This window comes from Felis catus, chromosome F2, assembly GCF_018350175.1.
Source record: "Felis catus isolate Fca126 chromosome F2, F.catus_Fca126_mat1.0, whole genome shotgun sequence".
NCBI lineage: Eukaryota > Metazoa > Chordata > Mammalia > Carnivora > Felidae > Felis > Felis catus.
Window position 1 is genome coordinate 72,602,967 of NC_058385.1, and position 12,909 is coordinate 72,615,875.

At 52.4% G+C, this 12,909-nt stretch overlaps 1 protein-coding gene across 3 annotated transcripts in view; it reads right to left on the reverse strand.

Annotated features, from left to right (window-relative positions):
• Positions 1–811: 811 nt before the first annotated feature.
• The window catches only part of ADCY8 (adenylate cyclase 8), a 226,152-nt gene continuing 214,054 nt past the window's right edge, over positions 812–12,909 (reverse strand). For all 3 annotated transcript variants that reach the window (XM_019823138.3, XM_019823137.3, XM_004000120.5), the window contains 4 exons: positions 11,853–11,999; positions 5,717–5,809; positions 4,123–4,237; positions 812–1,382 (listed from right to left, as the gene is read on the reverse strand). In XM_019823138.3, the coding sequence (XP_019678697.1) occupies positions 895–1,382; positions 4,123–4,237; positions 5,717–5,809; positions 11,853–11,999 (843 nt within the window). In that variant the 3' untranslated portion in view covers positions 812–894. The remainder of the gene's footprint in view (positions 1,383–4,122; positions 4,238–5,716; positions 5,810–11,852; positions 12,000–12,909) is intronic.

Genomic DNA, 12,909 nt, shown 5'->3' on the forward strand with positions numbered 1-12,909 from the left:
CCTCCCAGGGTGCTTCGTTCTCATCGTTTAGGGCTAATCTTCAACAGGAAGTCCTCAAAGAGGCCTTCCTTGTAGATCCCAGTTACACGGCATCCCCGACCTCCAATCCTCTATCCCAATTGTCCTCCCCAATTTTCTCTGCGGCATCTACCCCTATCTGGAAGTAGATTGCTTATGTATTGGTTTAGAGGAACGTTATGGATTATCCCCACGCTGACTGCTAGTTCTGCGAGGGCCAGACTTTTGCCAGGATTTCTCTGGCGCTTAGGAAAGTACAGGCACAGCTCAACACACGCTGGCTGAGGGCATGCACACAGTACTGTGAGGGTCGCGTGAGGTCATTACGTAAAGGGTCTGGCACCGGGTCCTGCGCGTGACAAGAGCTCGACAGGGGCGCCTGGGTGGCTCAGTCGGTTGAGCGTCCAACTTCAGCGCAGGTCACGATCGCGCGGTTTGTGAGTTCGGGCCCCACGGTGGTCTCGCTGGTGTCAGCCTGGCTGGGTAGACCCTGCTTTGGATCCTCTGTTCCCCCCTCTCTCTGCCCCTCTCCCACTTATGCTCTCTCTCTCTCCCCAATAAATAAAACATGAAAAAGTAACAAGGGGCACTTGTGTCGGGTGTCTGCTTACACGTCCCTCTTTCATACTCAGTTGTGAGCCTTTCAAGGTCAAGGGAGCAGGTCTTATTTTTCTGTGCTTCCCAAAGAACCTCGTGCATTCGAGGTGATCGATAAATGTCTCTGATTTGAGGAGAAGCTCAAATCCTGTCTTCAGTCTAGTGTATCCCAAGACCAATGAAACCATCCTTGTTCTAAAAAAAATTAAACCTTTTTATTAGTATATTTATTTTATATATAAAAGAAATACAAAAAAAGGAAACACAAAGAAAATGCTTTCATGGCAAATCGGACTTGTCGGCGCCCTCAGCCTGGGCCCCGGGCTCTGGCCCACTGGGTGTCAGCAAAGTCCGCCGGTTGTAGTGGCCCTTGATGATCCCTGTGTTGATGTTCTCATTGAGCAACTGCTTCTGCCTTTGCCTGTTGAGGGACTGGACAAGGCCCAGGACGACCGCGGCCAGTGAGTACTGCCCGGGCAGTCTTCTCGGGGGCAGGATGAACGGGTTGGGTTGGACTCTTCCCAGGAGAAAGTACGTTTTGATTTTCCCTTCCTGCTCACTGATGCCCTTCACGTAGATCTCCCCTCGGTAGTCGAAGGCAAAGCCCTGGTCCTTCAGGATGAGATAGGTCTCCTCGGGGACTTGGATCCTGCCGCTGACCCCCGTGCTGTCCATTCGGCTCGCCAGGTTCACAGTTTTGCCCCAAATGTCATATTGCGGCTTCTTAGCGCCGATGACCCCAGCTACCACGGAGCCGTGACTGATGCCTGCGAGCGAGCAAAGGAGCGAGAGGTAAGAGAAGAGGGACATCACCGAGGTGGCTGCACCCCTGCCTGGGACCGTGAGCAGGGAAGGTATGGTCTCTGTGGATCCCGCCTCGGCCGCTCACTGGGTGAGCGGCCTGGGTCAGTTACTTAGCCTGGGTGGACCTCACTTTTCCCACGTGCAGAGTAGAAGGAAGATGGAATGAGATAACGGGAGGAAAGCCTTGGCATGGTGCCTGACTACCAGGGACTGCCCCCGAGCAAATTAGAGGAGATTTTCACCAGGACGCTGACGTAGCCCGTGGGACCGACGGAGCACTGTGCCACGAGTCAGGACGCTGGGGTCTCCTCCAGCCTCCGCTGTTGCAGGGCTTTGAGAGCCTGGGTAGACCTTTGCCTTCTCTGTTTTAGTCCAGGGCCCGAGCGTCATTCCCTTGGTCCGTGGCACAAGCCCCCCAACGGGCCTCCCTGCCTCCTCCCTTGTCCTCCAGCGGACCAGCCCCCACGCCTGCCACCAGAGCAAGAGGGCTCTGGCTGGTGCGCGTCTGGCCAAGTTCCAACCGCTTCAACACCTGCCACGGCCCCTCTTGCCTGTAGGATGAAGTCCAGGCCCCTTGGGATCACGGCCAAGGGCTCCTCGAACCTGGCTCGTCCTGCTTTGTCAGCCTCCTTCACCGCCACCCTCTCCTTCACCTCTGTGTCCGCACTGACCCGCTAGAGTCCCCCCACACCTGCCGGCCCTCGCCCACCTCTGTGCCTTTGTCCCTGCCTTTCTTTCTGCTGGGACTATCATTCCGGCCCAACCCCCACATCTTATTTGGCAAATGCCTTTTAAGACATCTTCGACGCCTCCTCCTTTACGAGACGTAGACTTCTCTGCCAGGAATAATAGCATTTCACCAAACACGTTGGTGAGCACGTAGGTCTCCTTCTATTGGACTTTGAATTTCTCGTGTATTCTACTAAATTGACTAGACGCCTGCTAGGCACCAGCACTGTTCCAGGCACCGGGGCAATGGGTGGGAAAGAAAAGAGACGAGAGCCCCAACCCTCATGGGGCTTACCTTCACCCGGAGAGATGGAAATATGAAAACGAGTAATACAATATCAATGAATAATAGAGGCTAGAACGAAAACCCGGTCAGGTTAAAGGAAGAGAGAGGTGGGAGGGGGCATTTTGGAGGAAGGTGGCTAGGGAAGGGCCTTTCTGAGCAGCCATCTGAAGAATGTGGTGGGACAAGCCATGCAGATGTCTGGGTTAGATCATTCTAGGCGGAGGGAAGTACAACCCCTCCCCGCCCCATACAAAATAAACAGAAATCAGAGCAGACCCTACAGAACGTGTGGGCATCCCAGTGATGGGGCTCCCTCCACGCCTCGCGGAGCCCCTCACGGGCATCACCTCGTCTGATCCCTCGTTACTGCTACGAGGCAGGCAGGGGTGGGGGTAATAACATCACACCCAGCTTGCACACGAGGAAACGGACCTTCAGAGGGTTGGAATGATGGGCCCAACTTCACAGAGGTGGCCACAGCTGACCCCAGACACAAACAGAGGTGCCCCGTGAAATGGGGAAAATAGTCTTCTAACCTCTGATCTATGCCAGCACTGTGAGATTTCACACCAAGGGTCGGCCCTGACCCCAGCGACATCTCCCGCCTTTGTTCAGGTTTTTAGTCCTGGTTCCGTTGTGTGGTCAAAGGATTTCGGCAAGGACACGTAGGGTCAGTGGAAGATGCGGGAACAAGCCTTGAACATCCCATCCATAGACCAAAAACATAAAATAGAGCTTTTATATATGAACAAAGATCTGACAAGTCAGATACTGGTATTTCTTGACTGTTTTTTTCTTGAAAGCTGGTGAGGGAGAGCCAAGTAAGTAAAACGGTCTGAAGGCCAGAGGGGATGTAAAATACGAAGACTGTGGCAAAGGCCGTCTTAGGCTGCAGCCCGGCAGCCAGACGTCCCTGGTCTGTCCGGAAGTCCTGGGGCTGCCTCCAGGGTGTCCGCTTGGCTGTGTGATCGGAAGCTATCACCCCCCTTCTCTGGGCCTGAGTTTACGGCTTTCAGACCATGCTGTAGGGGGGCCTCCGAGAAGCAGCAGAGATGCCAAAGAAGTTGGCGAGTTATACAAAGTATAAAGGGTCACCATTCACCGGGCTGTGGTTTCTGTTGCATTGCTGTGCTGCACGAGGGGGTCTCTGAGCGCAAGGAAGGGTGAGCTGTGTGGCCAAGTGAGGAGCTAGGAGCCTCTCTGCCGTCCCTGCACACCACAGTATCTGACATCTTTGGGAGTGCAATCCTGCTTTTGCTTCAAGGCATATCCAGAAGGACTGGAGACCAACACACTGACCAAGGACATGGGACAGAGTGAATGAGCGATGACTCGGCTACCTCCCTCAGCAGGGTGTTGTGCGGGTGGGGCACTGCACAAGTGAGCTGGAGGAAAGGTGGCTGTGGTGTAGGGCCTGCTGTGTATGTCTGCACCCAGGCCAGCAGGCTTCCCTGGCTTCCAGCACCCAGAGCAAGAGGAAGCCTAGACAGGCCTGAGCTGACGCTGTCCCCGTCCCTGTCCTTGGCGAGGTCACACTAGCCTGCTGCGTGTTGTAGGAGAAAGCTCCCCACGGCCCAGGGTGCCCAGGGCATGGGGCAGGGAGTGGGGGAGGGGTCTGATGGAGCCAGGCCAGGGAGCTGTGGGGGGGGGAGGGGAGGGAGGGGGCCACACCTCCAGCTGCTACTCACCAATCCGGAGTTCGAAATTGTTGAAGGAATGTTTGTTGATCTCCTGTATGCTTTCGGTCAGGGCGAGGGAGAAGTCGGCCAGGGCACACAGATGTCCCCACTTGTCTTCACATTGCTGGAGCACAAGCGAGAGGAGAACTCACTCACTGTGGTGAACGTGGACCTTTCTGCAGCAGAGGGGAGCCCCGCGCTACGTCCTAACCCACCTGCGCATCCCTGGGATGAAGACGGCCAGGTGTGGGAGCCCCCGAACACCCCCGTCGGCAGTGTCCCCGAACACAGGATGGCAGGAGATCTGCTTAACTCAGTGTAATGTGTGCGGCTTATCAGATTCCTTTCCCCACGTCGACACTCGTGTATTCAGGCGGCCACACTATGAATTCCTGACTGTGCTCACTGGTGCGTGTGCGCGTGTTTATGTTTGCACGTGTCGTGTTTCCATCTAGGAAACGTGTACTTCCTTTCAAGTACTCACACTGTCTGTTCAAGGGATGTTTCACATTTGCTTCGACATTTGGTCACGGACCTTGAGGGGGGTGCGGAGTAAGCCTCTGTGCCTCTCTGAACCTCCGTCTCCTCACCTGTAAGATGGGGATCAGCATCCTTGCCCCGCCTACCTCTCTACCTCCCGGGGATTGAATGAGATTGTGCATGCGAAAGAACTTGGTACCCCTCCAGAGCAGAGGTTGGCAAGTAGTTTCGGTAATGGATTAGAGAGCAAACGTTTTGGGCCTCCTCAGGGCTACTCAGAACTGCCATTTTAGCTTGAAAGGAGACGAAGAGAAAATATATGTAATGTGTGTGTGTGCGTGTGTGTGTGTGTGTGTGTGTGGTTGTGTTCCAATAAAATTGTATTTACAGAAACAGATGATGGGTCAGGTTTGGCAGGAAGGATGTACTTTGTGGACCCCTGCTCTCAAGTGCCATGCACAGGTAACCGATTACTAGAATGGTTTTCTTCCCAGATAGTTACTCTTGGAATGTTTCTAGGTGTTTAGCTGGAAAGTCAACAAAGGAAGGATGAGAAGAAGAGATGAGGATTCCTTCTTCCCAGGAACTTAGACTCATATGCACGTAGCATTTATTGAGCACCTACTGGGTGTATTGAGCACCTACTGGGTGTAGAGAGCGTAATGCTGTTGCGCCCACTAACGCTGCAAGGTAAGTGCTAGTGTTCTCACTTAACGCTGGTGCCCGACACGGGGCCCTCCAAAGAACAGAAGCTATTATCGTTCTTATGTCCTACTTACACAAGTAAGAACAAGAAAACAGGCTGGTATTGGGGATTTGGTGACACTCACAATTAAATCATAATCAGGGTATTTCTCGGCCAGGGTATTTTGTCCATCACGTCAACAATGACGTTCAGCATGGAGCCTAGAGGTTTCTGGGCTGTAGAGGCATCATTGCATCCAGTAGACCCTCATTCCCTCGGGAGCAAATGCACGTCACACGACTAGAATATCCAGTTCATCAGATTTCCTCCCTACCGGTCCCCAGGCAGCCTGGTGACGATGGCCTCTCTGTCTTCAGTGACCCGACAAGAGTGAGGCCCCTGCCATATGGTGCAGCTGAATGCAAGGTGTTCCTTTACCTGTTTTTCAGGTGACAGGCCCGACACGGCCATGTAGGTGCTGCCGATGGTCTTAATCTTTTCAATGTCCTGAAACCGGTCTTCGCCTAGCAGCTGAAATAGATCCAAGCAACCACGTTAGCTCTGGTGTTTATTCTTCCAGAAGACAGGGGCTTCCTGAAACATGCTCCCGGCTCACACAAAGGACGACCTCTGCCTGGTTTAGCAGCCTTGAGGACGCTACCTTTCTCCCTGTGGATCATGCATTTGGGCAATCAACATGTTTACTGAGCACCTGGCAGGTGGCAGGTGCCGGGATGGGTGTGACCAGACACCCTTTAAGGAGTAGATCGGTTTCGATGAATCTTTGAAACGAACGCTTACTTTATTCCTTCAAAGAAGAAATCCCAACTGTTCCCCAGAGCATCAACAAATTTTGGCTACACCTTCCACATGGATTTGGGAGTCTTAACTCTTGTCTGTCAGCATCCTGGCCTGAGCCACTGTTGGCTTCCACCCGGTGGTTGTATCAGAATAACGTACCTGCTTGCTCTCCGCCTCACCCCCCCACCCTCATCCCCTGCATGGCAGCCAGAGTGATCCCATTCGGGGGGAAGTCAGATCATGTCCCCACTCTGTGCAAAACCTTCCTGTGGCTTCCCATTCCACTGCCTGCAGAAGATGTCCAGGTCCTAATTCTTGGAACCCGTGGGTATCTTACCTTCCAGAGCAGAAAGGACTTTGCAGATGTGATGAAGTTAACGATCCTGAGGTGGGGAGATTCCCTAGCCTAGCTGGGTGCGCTCCAAGTAATCGCAAACGTCCTCATAAGTGAAAGGAGGAGGCGGGAAAGTTGGAGAAGGCAATGTGATATCAGGCAGGAGCGGAAGTCACAGCAGGGTGACCACGGGCGCTAAAGACGGGGGAAGGAGCCACCAGCCAAGAAATGCAGGTGGCCTTTAGTAGCCAGAATGAAACAGAGTTTCCCCTACAGCCTCCAGAAGGAACACAGCCGCGCTGACACCTTGATTTAACCCTGTGACATCCATTTTGGGGCTTCTGACCTCCAAACTGTAACATCGTAAGTTTCTGTTGTCTTGAGTCACTAAATTTGCGGTGGTTTGTTACAGCAGCGGAAGTAAACTAATACAGGAAGTATCCACTGAGCTTCTGCAACGTCTCATGAATAGGACAGGAGGTCCCAGCCATCCGAGGGCTGACAGCCCAGGCAGGGTGTGTGTGTGACATGTTAAATAAACCATCACACAAAACATGCCCTGCCTCAATTCTAGTAAAGTACATGATGGCAACATACAGGATGTAGGAACAAGGCGAGAGGAGCATTTTGATGAAATCTGGAGGGGCTGGGAAGGCTCCCCTGAGCAAGTGACTTCTAGCTTCCCTTCTAAAGACTGAGGAAGGGTGTTTTAGTGGTGGGTGCATGGGTTTGGGTGCTGGGAGGCTGGGGGGCGCGGAAAGGGTTGGGAGGGGCATCCGGACAGAGGGGACGACACGAACGAGGCCTGGAGGTTGGGGAAGATGCGTGGTAGGTTCAAGGAAGTCAGGAGAGGGCTGTGGTTATTTTTCCCATCTTAGAGAAAGTCTTCCGGGACACCACATTTCTTCCCACCTGTCTCCTTCCTTTTGCTGTAAAAATTTGCAGAGTTCTCTCTACTCACTGCCGCCGACTTCTTCCCCATCATTTTCTAAATCCCCCAGAACCACCTTGACACTGACATTGCTCTCGTCCAGGCCTCCGACAAGCCCTCCCATTGCCTGGCCTCACTTGGCCCACTGTCTGGATCTTACCCGGTTGATTGCCACACCTCTCCCACGTGGTTTCTGCCCACTCATGGCTTTACTTCCACACCACCGGCAACTCCTCAGCGTCCTTTGCTAGTCCCTTCTTATCTTCCTCATCTCACAGTGTTGGGGGCCCCGGGGGCTCAGGCCTCACGCCTCTTCTTTTTTTCTGTCATCATGGTTCGTGGGCTTTCAACACAATCTCTCTGCCCAAGATTCCTAAATGCGTGTGTCCTTCCTTGACCACCAGACTCTTCTGCACAAAACTGCCGTGTGACATCCCCATTACAGTCCTCAAAGGCGTCGCCAACCTGCCATTCCCAAAGCTACACCCTTGGTCCTCTCTACCCACCCGCCACCTTGATTAATGGCATCTCCACTGTTCCAGTTGTTCTGGGTAAAAACATCGTAACCCACATCTGATCTTTCAGAAAATCCTTAGCCCCATCTTCAAAGCGGTCCAGATTCTGTGTCTCACTACCTCCGCAGAAAAGGTAGGTTCAAAACTCCAACCTCCTTGGCTCCCAGGGCTAAGTTCTAGCCTCCTCTTCCTCCACGTGGGTGGGTATCTAAATGTAACTTCTGGTATTCCAACTCTCTGCCTCCCTTAAAGGCTGCGATGTCCTTCGGGGCTCATGCCGTGCTGGGGCTGGGCAGACAGGTGGGCCAGACCAAGAAGAGAAGATGGGTTTTCCACATGCATCTTGCTACAGGCATCCTGTCAAAATGATTCTGGAGCTAAGAAAACGTGAAAAATTCCAGCTGGAGAGAAATTCTTCAGAGAAACAAGGGAACCACAGGCAGGTGCTTTTGAGATTTGCTTTGGGGTGTGTGTGTGTGTGTGTGTGTGTGCGTGCGTGTGTGTTTGTGTTGCCTGATTCACAGCCGAGGCAGCCTTTGCTTGTTATTTTTGTTTCGTGAGCCATTGAGTTGAAGCCCCTCTTCTGCCCTGGCTGAGATCGCACAAACCGCGTCCAGGGAAGGCTGAGTGTCCTCAGCCTGGGATCATGTCTGACACTTGCCCTCAGACACTACACTGACGTTTGGTCTCAGCATCCCTTCGACCGTTAAAGTGTTAGTTCGGGATCTAAGGCATGTCTTTGGTGGCCCACCTCTGTCTTTCTGCCTCCGTACAGCTGCATTTCCCCAGCTTTCTGCGGGGAGGGGGGACTCTTCCTCTCTGCTCTTGGAAGTACCTGGCCGAGGGCCAATTTCAGGCCCAGGCAATGCTGCCTCCTCTCAGAAGTGGATCAGAAGGCAGCAAGCGGCTTCATCATTTTCATTTAGTGTCCGCGCAGCAAATCGATCCACCATAGAGCTAAAAGCGTCTGGGGGCATAACGCGGTTCCTAATCAGCCCCTTTATTAATTCACTAGTCCGCACGGAGTGCTGAAACGTGGGAGCGCCCTTCAGCCTTCGAGGAAGCAGGGGCCCTGGGGTGAGGAGTCTTGAACCCAGTCTTGGCGCATGTGCTCCGTGCGGTGTTCTGCTTTCCTCGAGCCCGGAGGGAATTTTGCAGGCTCTCAGGTTCCCGTGGTGGTTTTATCAGCCGGAGCAGCATTGTTACTAAAGTCAGCACCAGGGCATCTGGCTGGAGCTTCGCCAGGGCAGAATGCAGAGGGTCTCTCCTGACACAGAAGGCACGTGCGGGTGGCCCGAGGGGTTGGCAAGCCAGAGAATGTTCCTGCCGACCACATGCTCTTCCCTCTTCCTCCTCCTCTGTGCCGGCTCTTCTTTCCGTTTCTCCTTCTCTGCTCTGCTCTCCTATCTTTCTTCTCTCACCTCCCTGCCAGCTCCTCCTCCCTCTCCTCCTCCTCCTGCTCTAAAGCCCAGCTCCTGGACCAATCCCGCCCCCACCCCCCTTCTCCTAGCCTCCCCCCAACCTCCCTCTGCAAAAACACGCCACTACCACTAGGGGCGCTGTCTGTTTTTCCTAAGACTCCTGGGGTCTACAAACTGGGGCACTGAGATGCAAATTTAGTTGAAATTTACGCATTACAATTGAAAAACTTGCTTGTGAGCACTTTGGAGGGATGGGGGGGGTGCTACAGCGTTTAAAATAAAACAAAGCCTGATGGCTCAACCTTCGGTCAGATTATTTTTAATACAGCTATTTTAACTTCTTTTTTTTAATTTGAAGATATGCTTTGGATTGCCCTAGTTTCTTTTCACCTTGCTATTTGTCTGCTGATTTTTGTCCCCCATTAATTAATTAATTGATTGGTTGATCCCATCAGCAAATACTTGGTAAGCATCTGTTACGAACATCTCTTACGTTCTACGCACGGCACCAGCCCCTGAGGACTTAACAGGGTACATAAGAATATAATTCCTATCTTCATGAGCTTAAGGCCTGTCAAAAAGAGCTGGAATAAAGATACTGGAATAAAGATACTACCATGGAATCACCCTCTACTCTCCACAATGCCAGGCCCTCTGAATGAGTACACTTACTTCCCATGTAAAGGTGACTCGATCATCTTGTCCCTCCCTAGACTGGGAAGCCATGCGAAGCAAAAAGGGACCGTGTCTTATTTATCTTGATCCCCATTCCCATCCCTAGGACAACCAAAATGGCCCTTGTTGCTTTTTTGGCTGCAAAACTGGAACCATGAGAGGCCAGTTAACGGTTAAAAACCCAAACAGTATGGCGGACCTGGGTGGAAATGTTGGCTGGGCCAATTGGTGGTGGCAAAGCCTGGGCTCTCTTGAGGTCTCTCAGCCTCGGTTTTGCTTATTTGTGAAACGAAGGCTAATAATTCTCCCCCTGGGGGTTTTGTTGAGGGGTAACTAACTGAGTGTTATGTCTTGAGCTTGTTTTGCATTTGTGGCAACACGTGGTAAACATTTATATTAATAAGATGGGTCTCTGCCCCCAAACTAAGTGGCTGGTGGGGGAGGCAGATGTGCACACCGAAGGGTTTCAGGCTCTCTGAGGGCAGGTTCCAGAGTATACATTTTTCATCGAAAAAAGAGCAACGACATTTAGCTGGGTAGAAGGGGGATGAGAAGAGGCGTCACAAGTAGAGATGATGTCTGAATTGACTGTTCAGGGAGTGTTACATGTTCTGCTGCCCGTGGAGTTGAGGGAGAGAGGACAGGGTATAGTGACGATGGCATAACTTCTGGGCACAAAGAGCAGTGTGTGAACAGCCAGGTGGGTGTAAGTGCTGGTAAGTAGCTGGATGGTGCTGGGGCTGGGGGCAGGTGGCACACAGTGGGAGGTAAAGCTGGAGAGGGTACAGGACCAGCGAGTTCAAAGCAAGTGCAGAGCCTCAGGTGACCTTATGAGGCACTGGAAAAGGGGAGGCACTGATGGGCTTCAGGTTTCAAAGGGATGTGAAAAGATAGTCTTGCTTTTGGTGATTGCTGAGGTGAGATACAGGAGGGGGCAAGTAAGATGTCCCCTGTCATCCAGGGGACAAGTAAGATGGCGGAAAGCAAGGATAGGGCAGCAATGGTAGTGAGGAAGGGGCAGACCAAAGAGCCATCGAAAAGGAACCCACGGGGCTCAGTAGCTAAACGGAACGTGGGGGTGGAGCGAGAGGTGATGATGTCACAATGGGTAACGTCACCAATGCTCCCGGTGCCCCACCCACGTCGTTCTCAAGAACGCCATGAGGTCTGGCTGCTGATAATGCACTGCTGTGCCCTTTTTTGGATTTCCACGGGCATCAGGCTAGCAGGCTAGACTTCAGCTGAACCCACATCTTTGCAAGGTCTCTTCCTCAGCATTTTCTCAATGAATCACTTCCCTTCTCAGGCCTGGGCAGACAGATGGACAACGGTGCCCCACTTCAAGCTAGAAGATGGCAGGCGTGGGGGGAGGGGGTGGGGAAGGATCATTCCTGCCAAGCCTATTAATGTAAATTTAGTACAGCAAGAATATCTCCTCCCGTGTGATGTGTTCTTCAGACTCATGGAGCCTAAAAGAACAAAGTACTATCTGGATTATGCGTACGCTTATGTTTAGGTCTTGGTTGGACAAAATGCTAACTGATGGTTTTATCTCTGGCACTTTGAGCAGATGGAGAAATGTCCCCATCACCGCCCAGTCTCTGTGACACCAGTGCCTGAGTAGCAGCGACCTCCAAGTCTTGGTTTTGCCATTTGATGATTGTTTGACATTGGGTTGGATTACCTAGTCTCACTAAGGCTTATGCTCTCGATCCCCCAGATGGAGAAACCCTGGTGTTTATCTCTTGTGAAAATTAAATTAGATAATACGTGTTTGTGTCTACACTACAGCCTGGAGTCCTGTAAGTGCAAACAATGGCTATTGCTACGGTGGACATGATGCTTTTACAAGAGTGGTGCCCACTGGTGATTGGAGGCTTCTGAGGCTGTGACTTACCTCATCGAAGTCAGCAATGATCTCATTCAACAGACGCAGGCATTCTACTCCCTGGTTATTCATCTCAGTCTGAGAGTAAAAGTCTGCAAAGCCCGGGATGGAGGCGAACATCACCCCGACGGCATCATAAGATTGGGAATACAGCTCCTGGACAGGGAGACACATGGAGGGGGGAGCCAGAAGGTCATCAGAGGTGAGGTTCTGCAGTGACGTTCCCCATGCACGCGTGCACTGGCACCCACAGAGAGTGCAGAGAACGGGGCTCTGGCACAGTCATGTCAAAACAGTAACCATGTGGATGGGACCATTGACAATTCATAGTCTCCGGCTTTGGCTGCACCCAGAGGTCTGACTGCACATCCTTTGTTGCTGGCCAGCTTCCTTCTCTGTTCTCAGCAGCGAGTCCAAACCCTCACCACTGTCCCTAACTTCACACCCCACACGACTCCTCTTAAGAGATGATCTTGTCTCTTACTTCTGTCGGGAAACTGAGGCTCTTGGCAGTGACCCAGCTCTGTTCCAGTATTTACACTCGTGTCTACATTCATATTTATTTTCATCCCTTTGGCTTCAACCCTAGACGATGTATTTTTCTTCTGTGGAAAGCCAACGTTTCTACCTGATGTCTCGACAGCCCTCGCGTCTACCTTCTTCAGCAACTTCTTCCCGCGGTGATCCTTTTCCTTATTTCTTCTCTCCTCCACGACCTCCTCCTCTTCCTCCCCCCCTCCTGCCAATGTCCCCTGTTTGGAAAAGTACAACACACCCGGGAGCCCGAACACACCTGTGACCACCCACCTGTCTCTCTTCCTCCTCGTCCAAACTTCTCAAACTGGTTCTCTCCACCGCCTGTCCCCACCCCTGCGGTGTTCGCTCCGTGTCAGACTGCCAGCCAAAGTGGAAAGACTCGCCCCACAGATATCGCTTCATGTCTTCGAGGACGCCTCTGCGGGGTAGTGTGGTGACTGCTCCCAAGACCGCGCGTCTCGACCTTCCTTGTTTCACCGATGTCATACTTGCTGCCATTATGCCTGGCTCCCTCAAAGAGGCCTTTTTT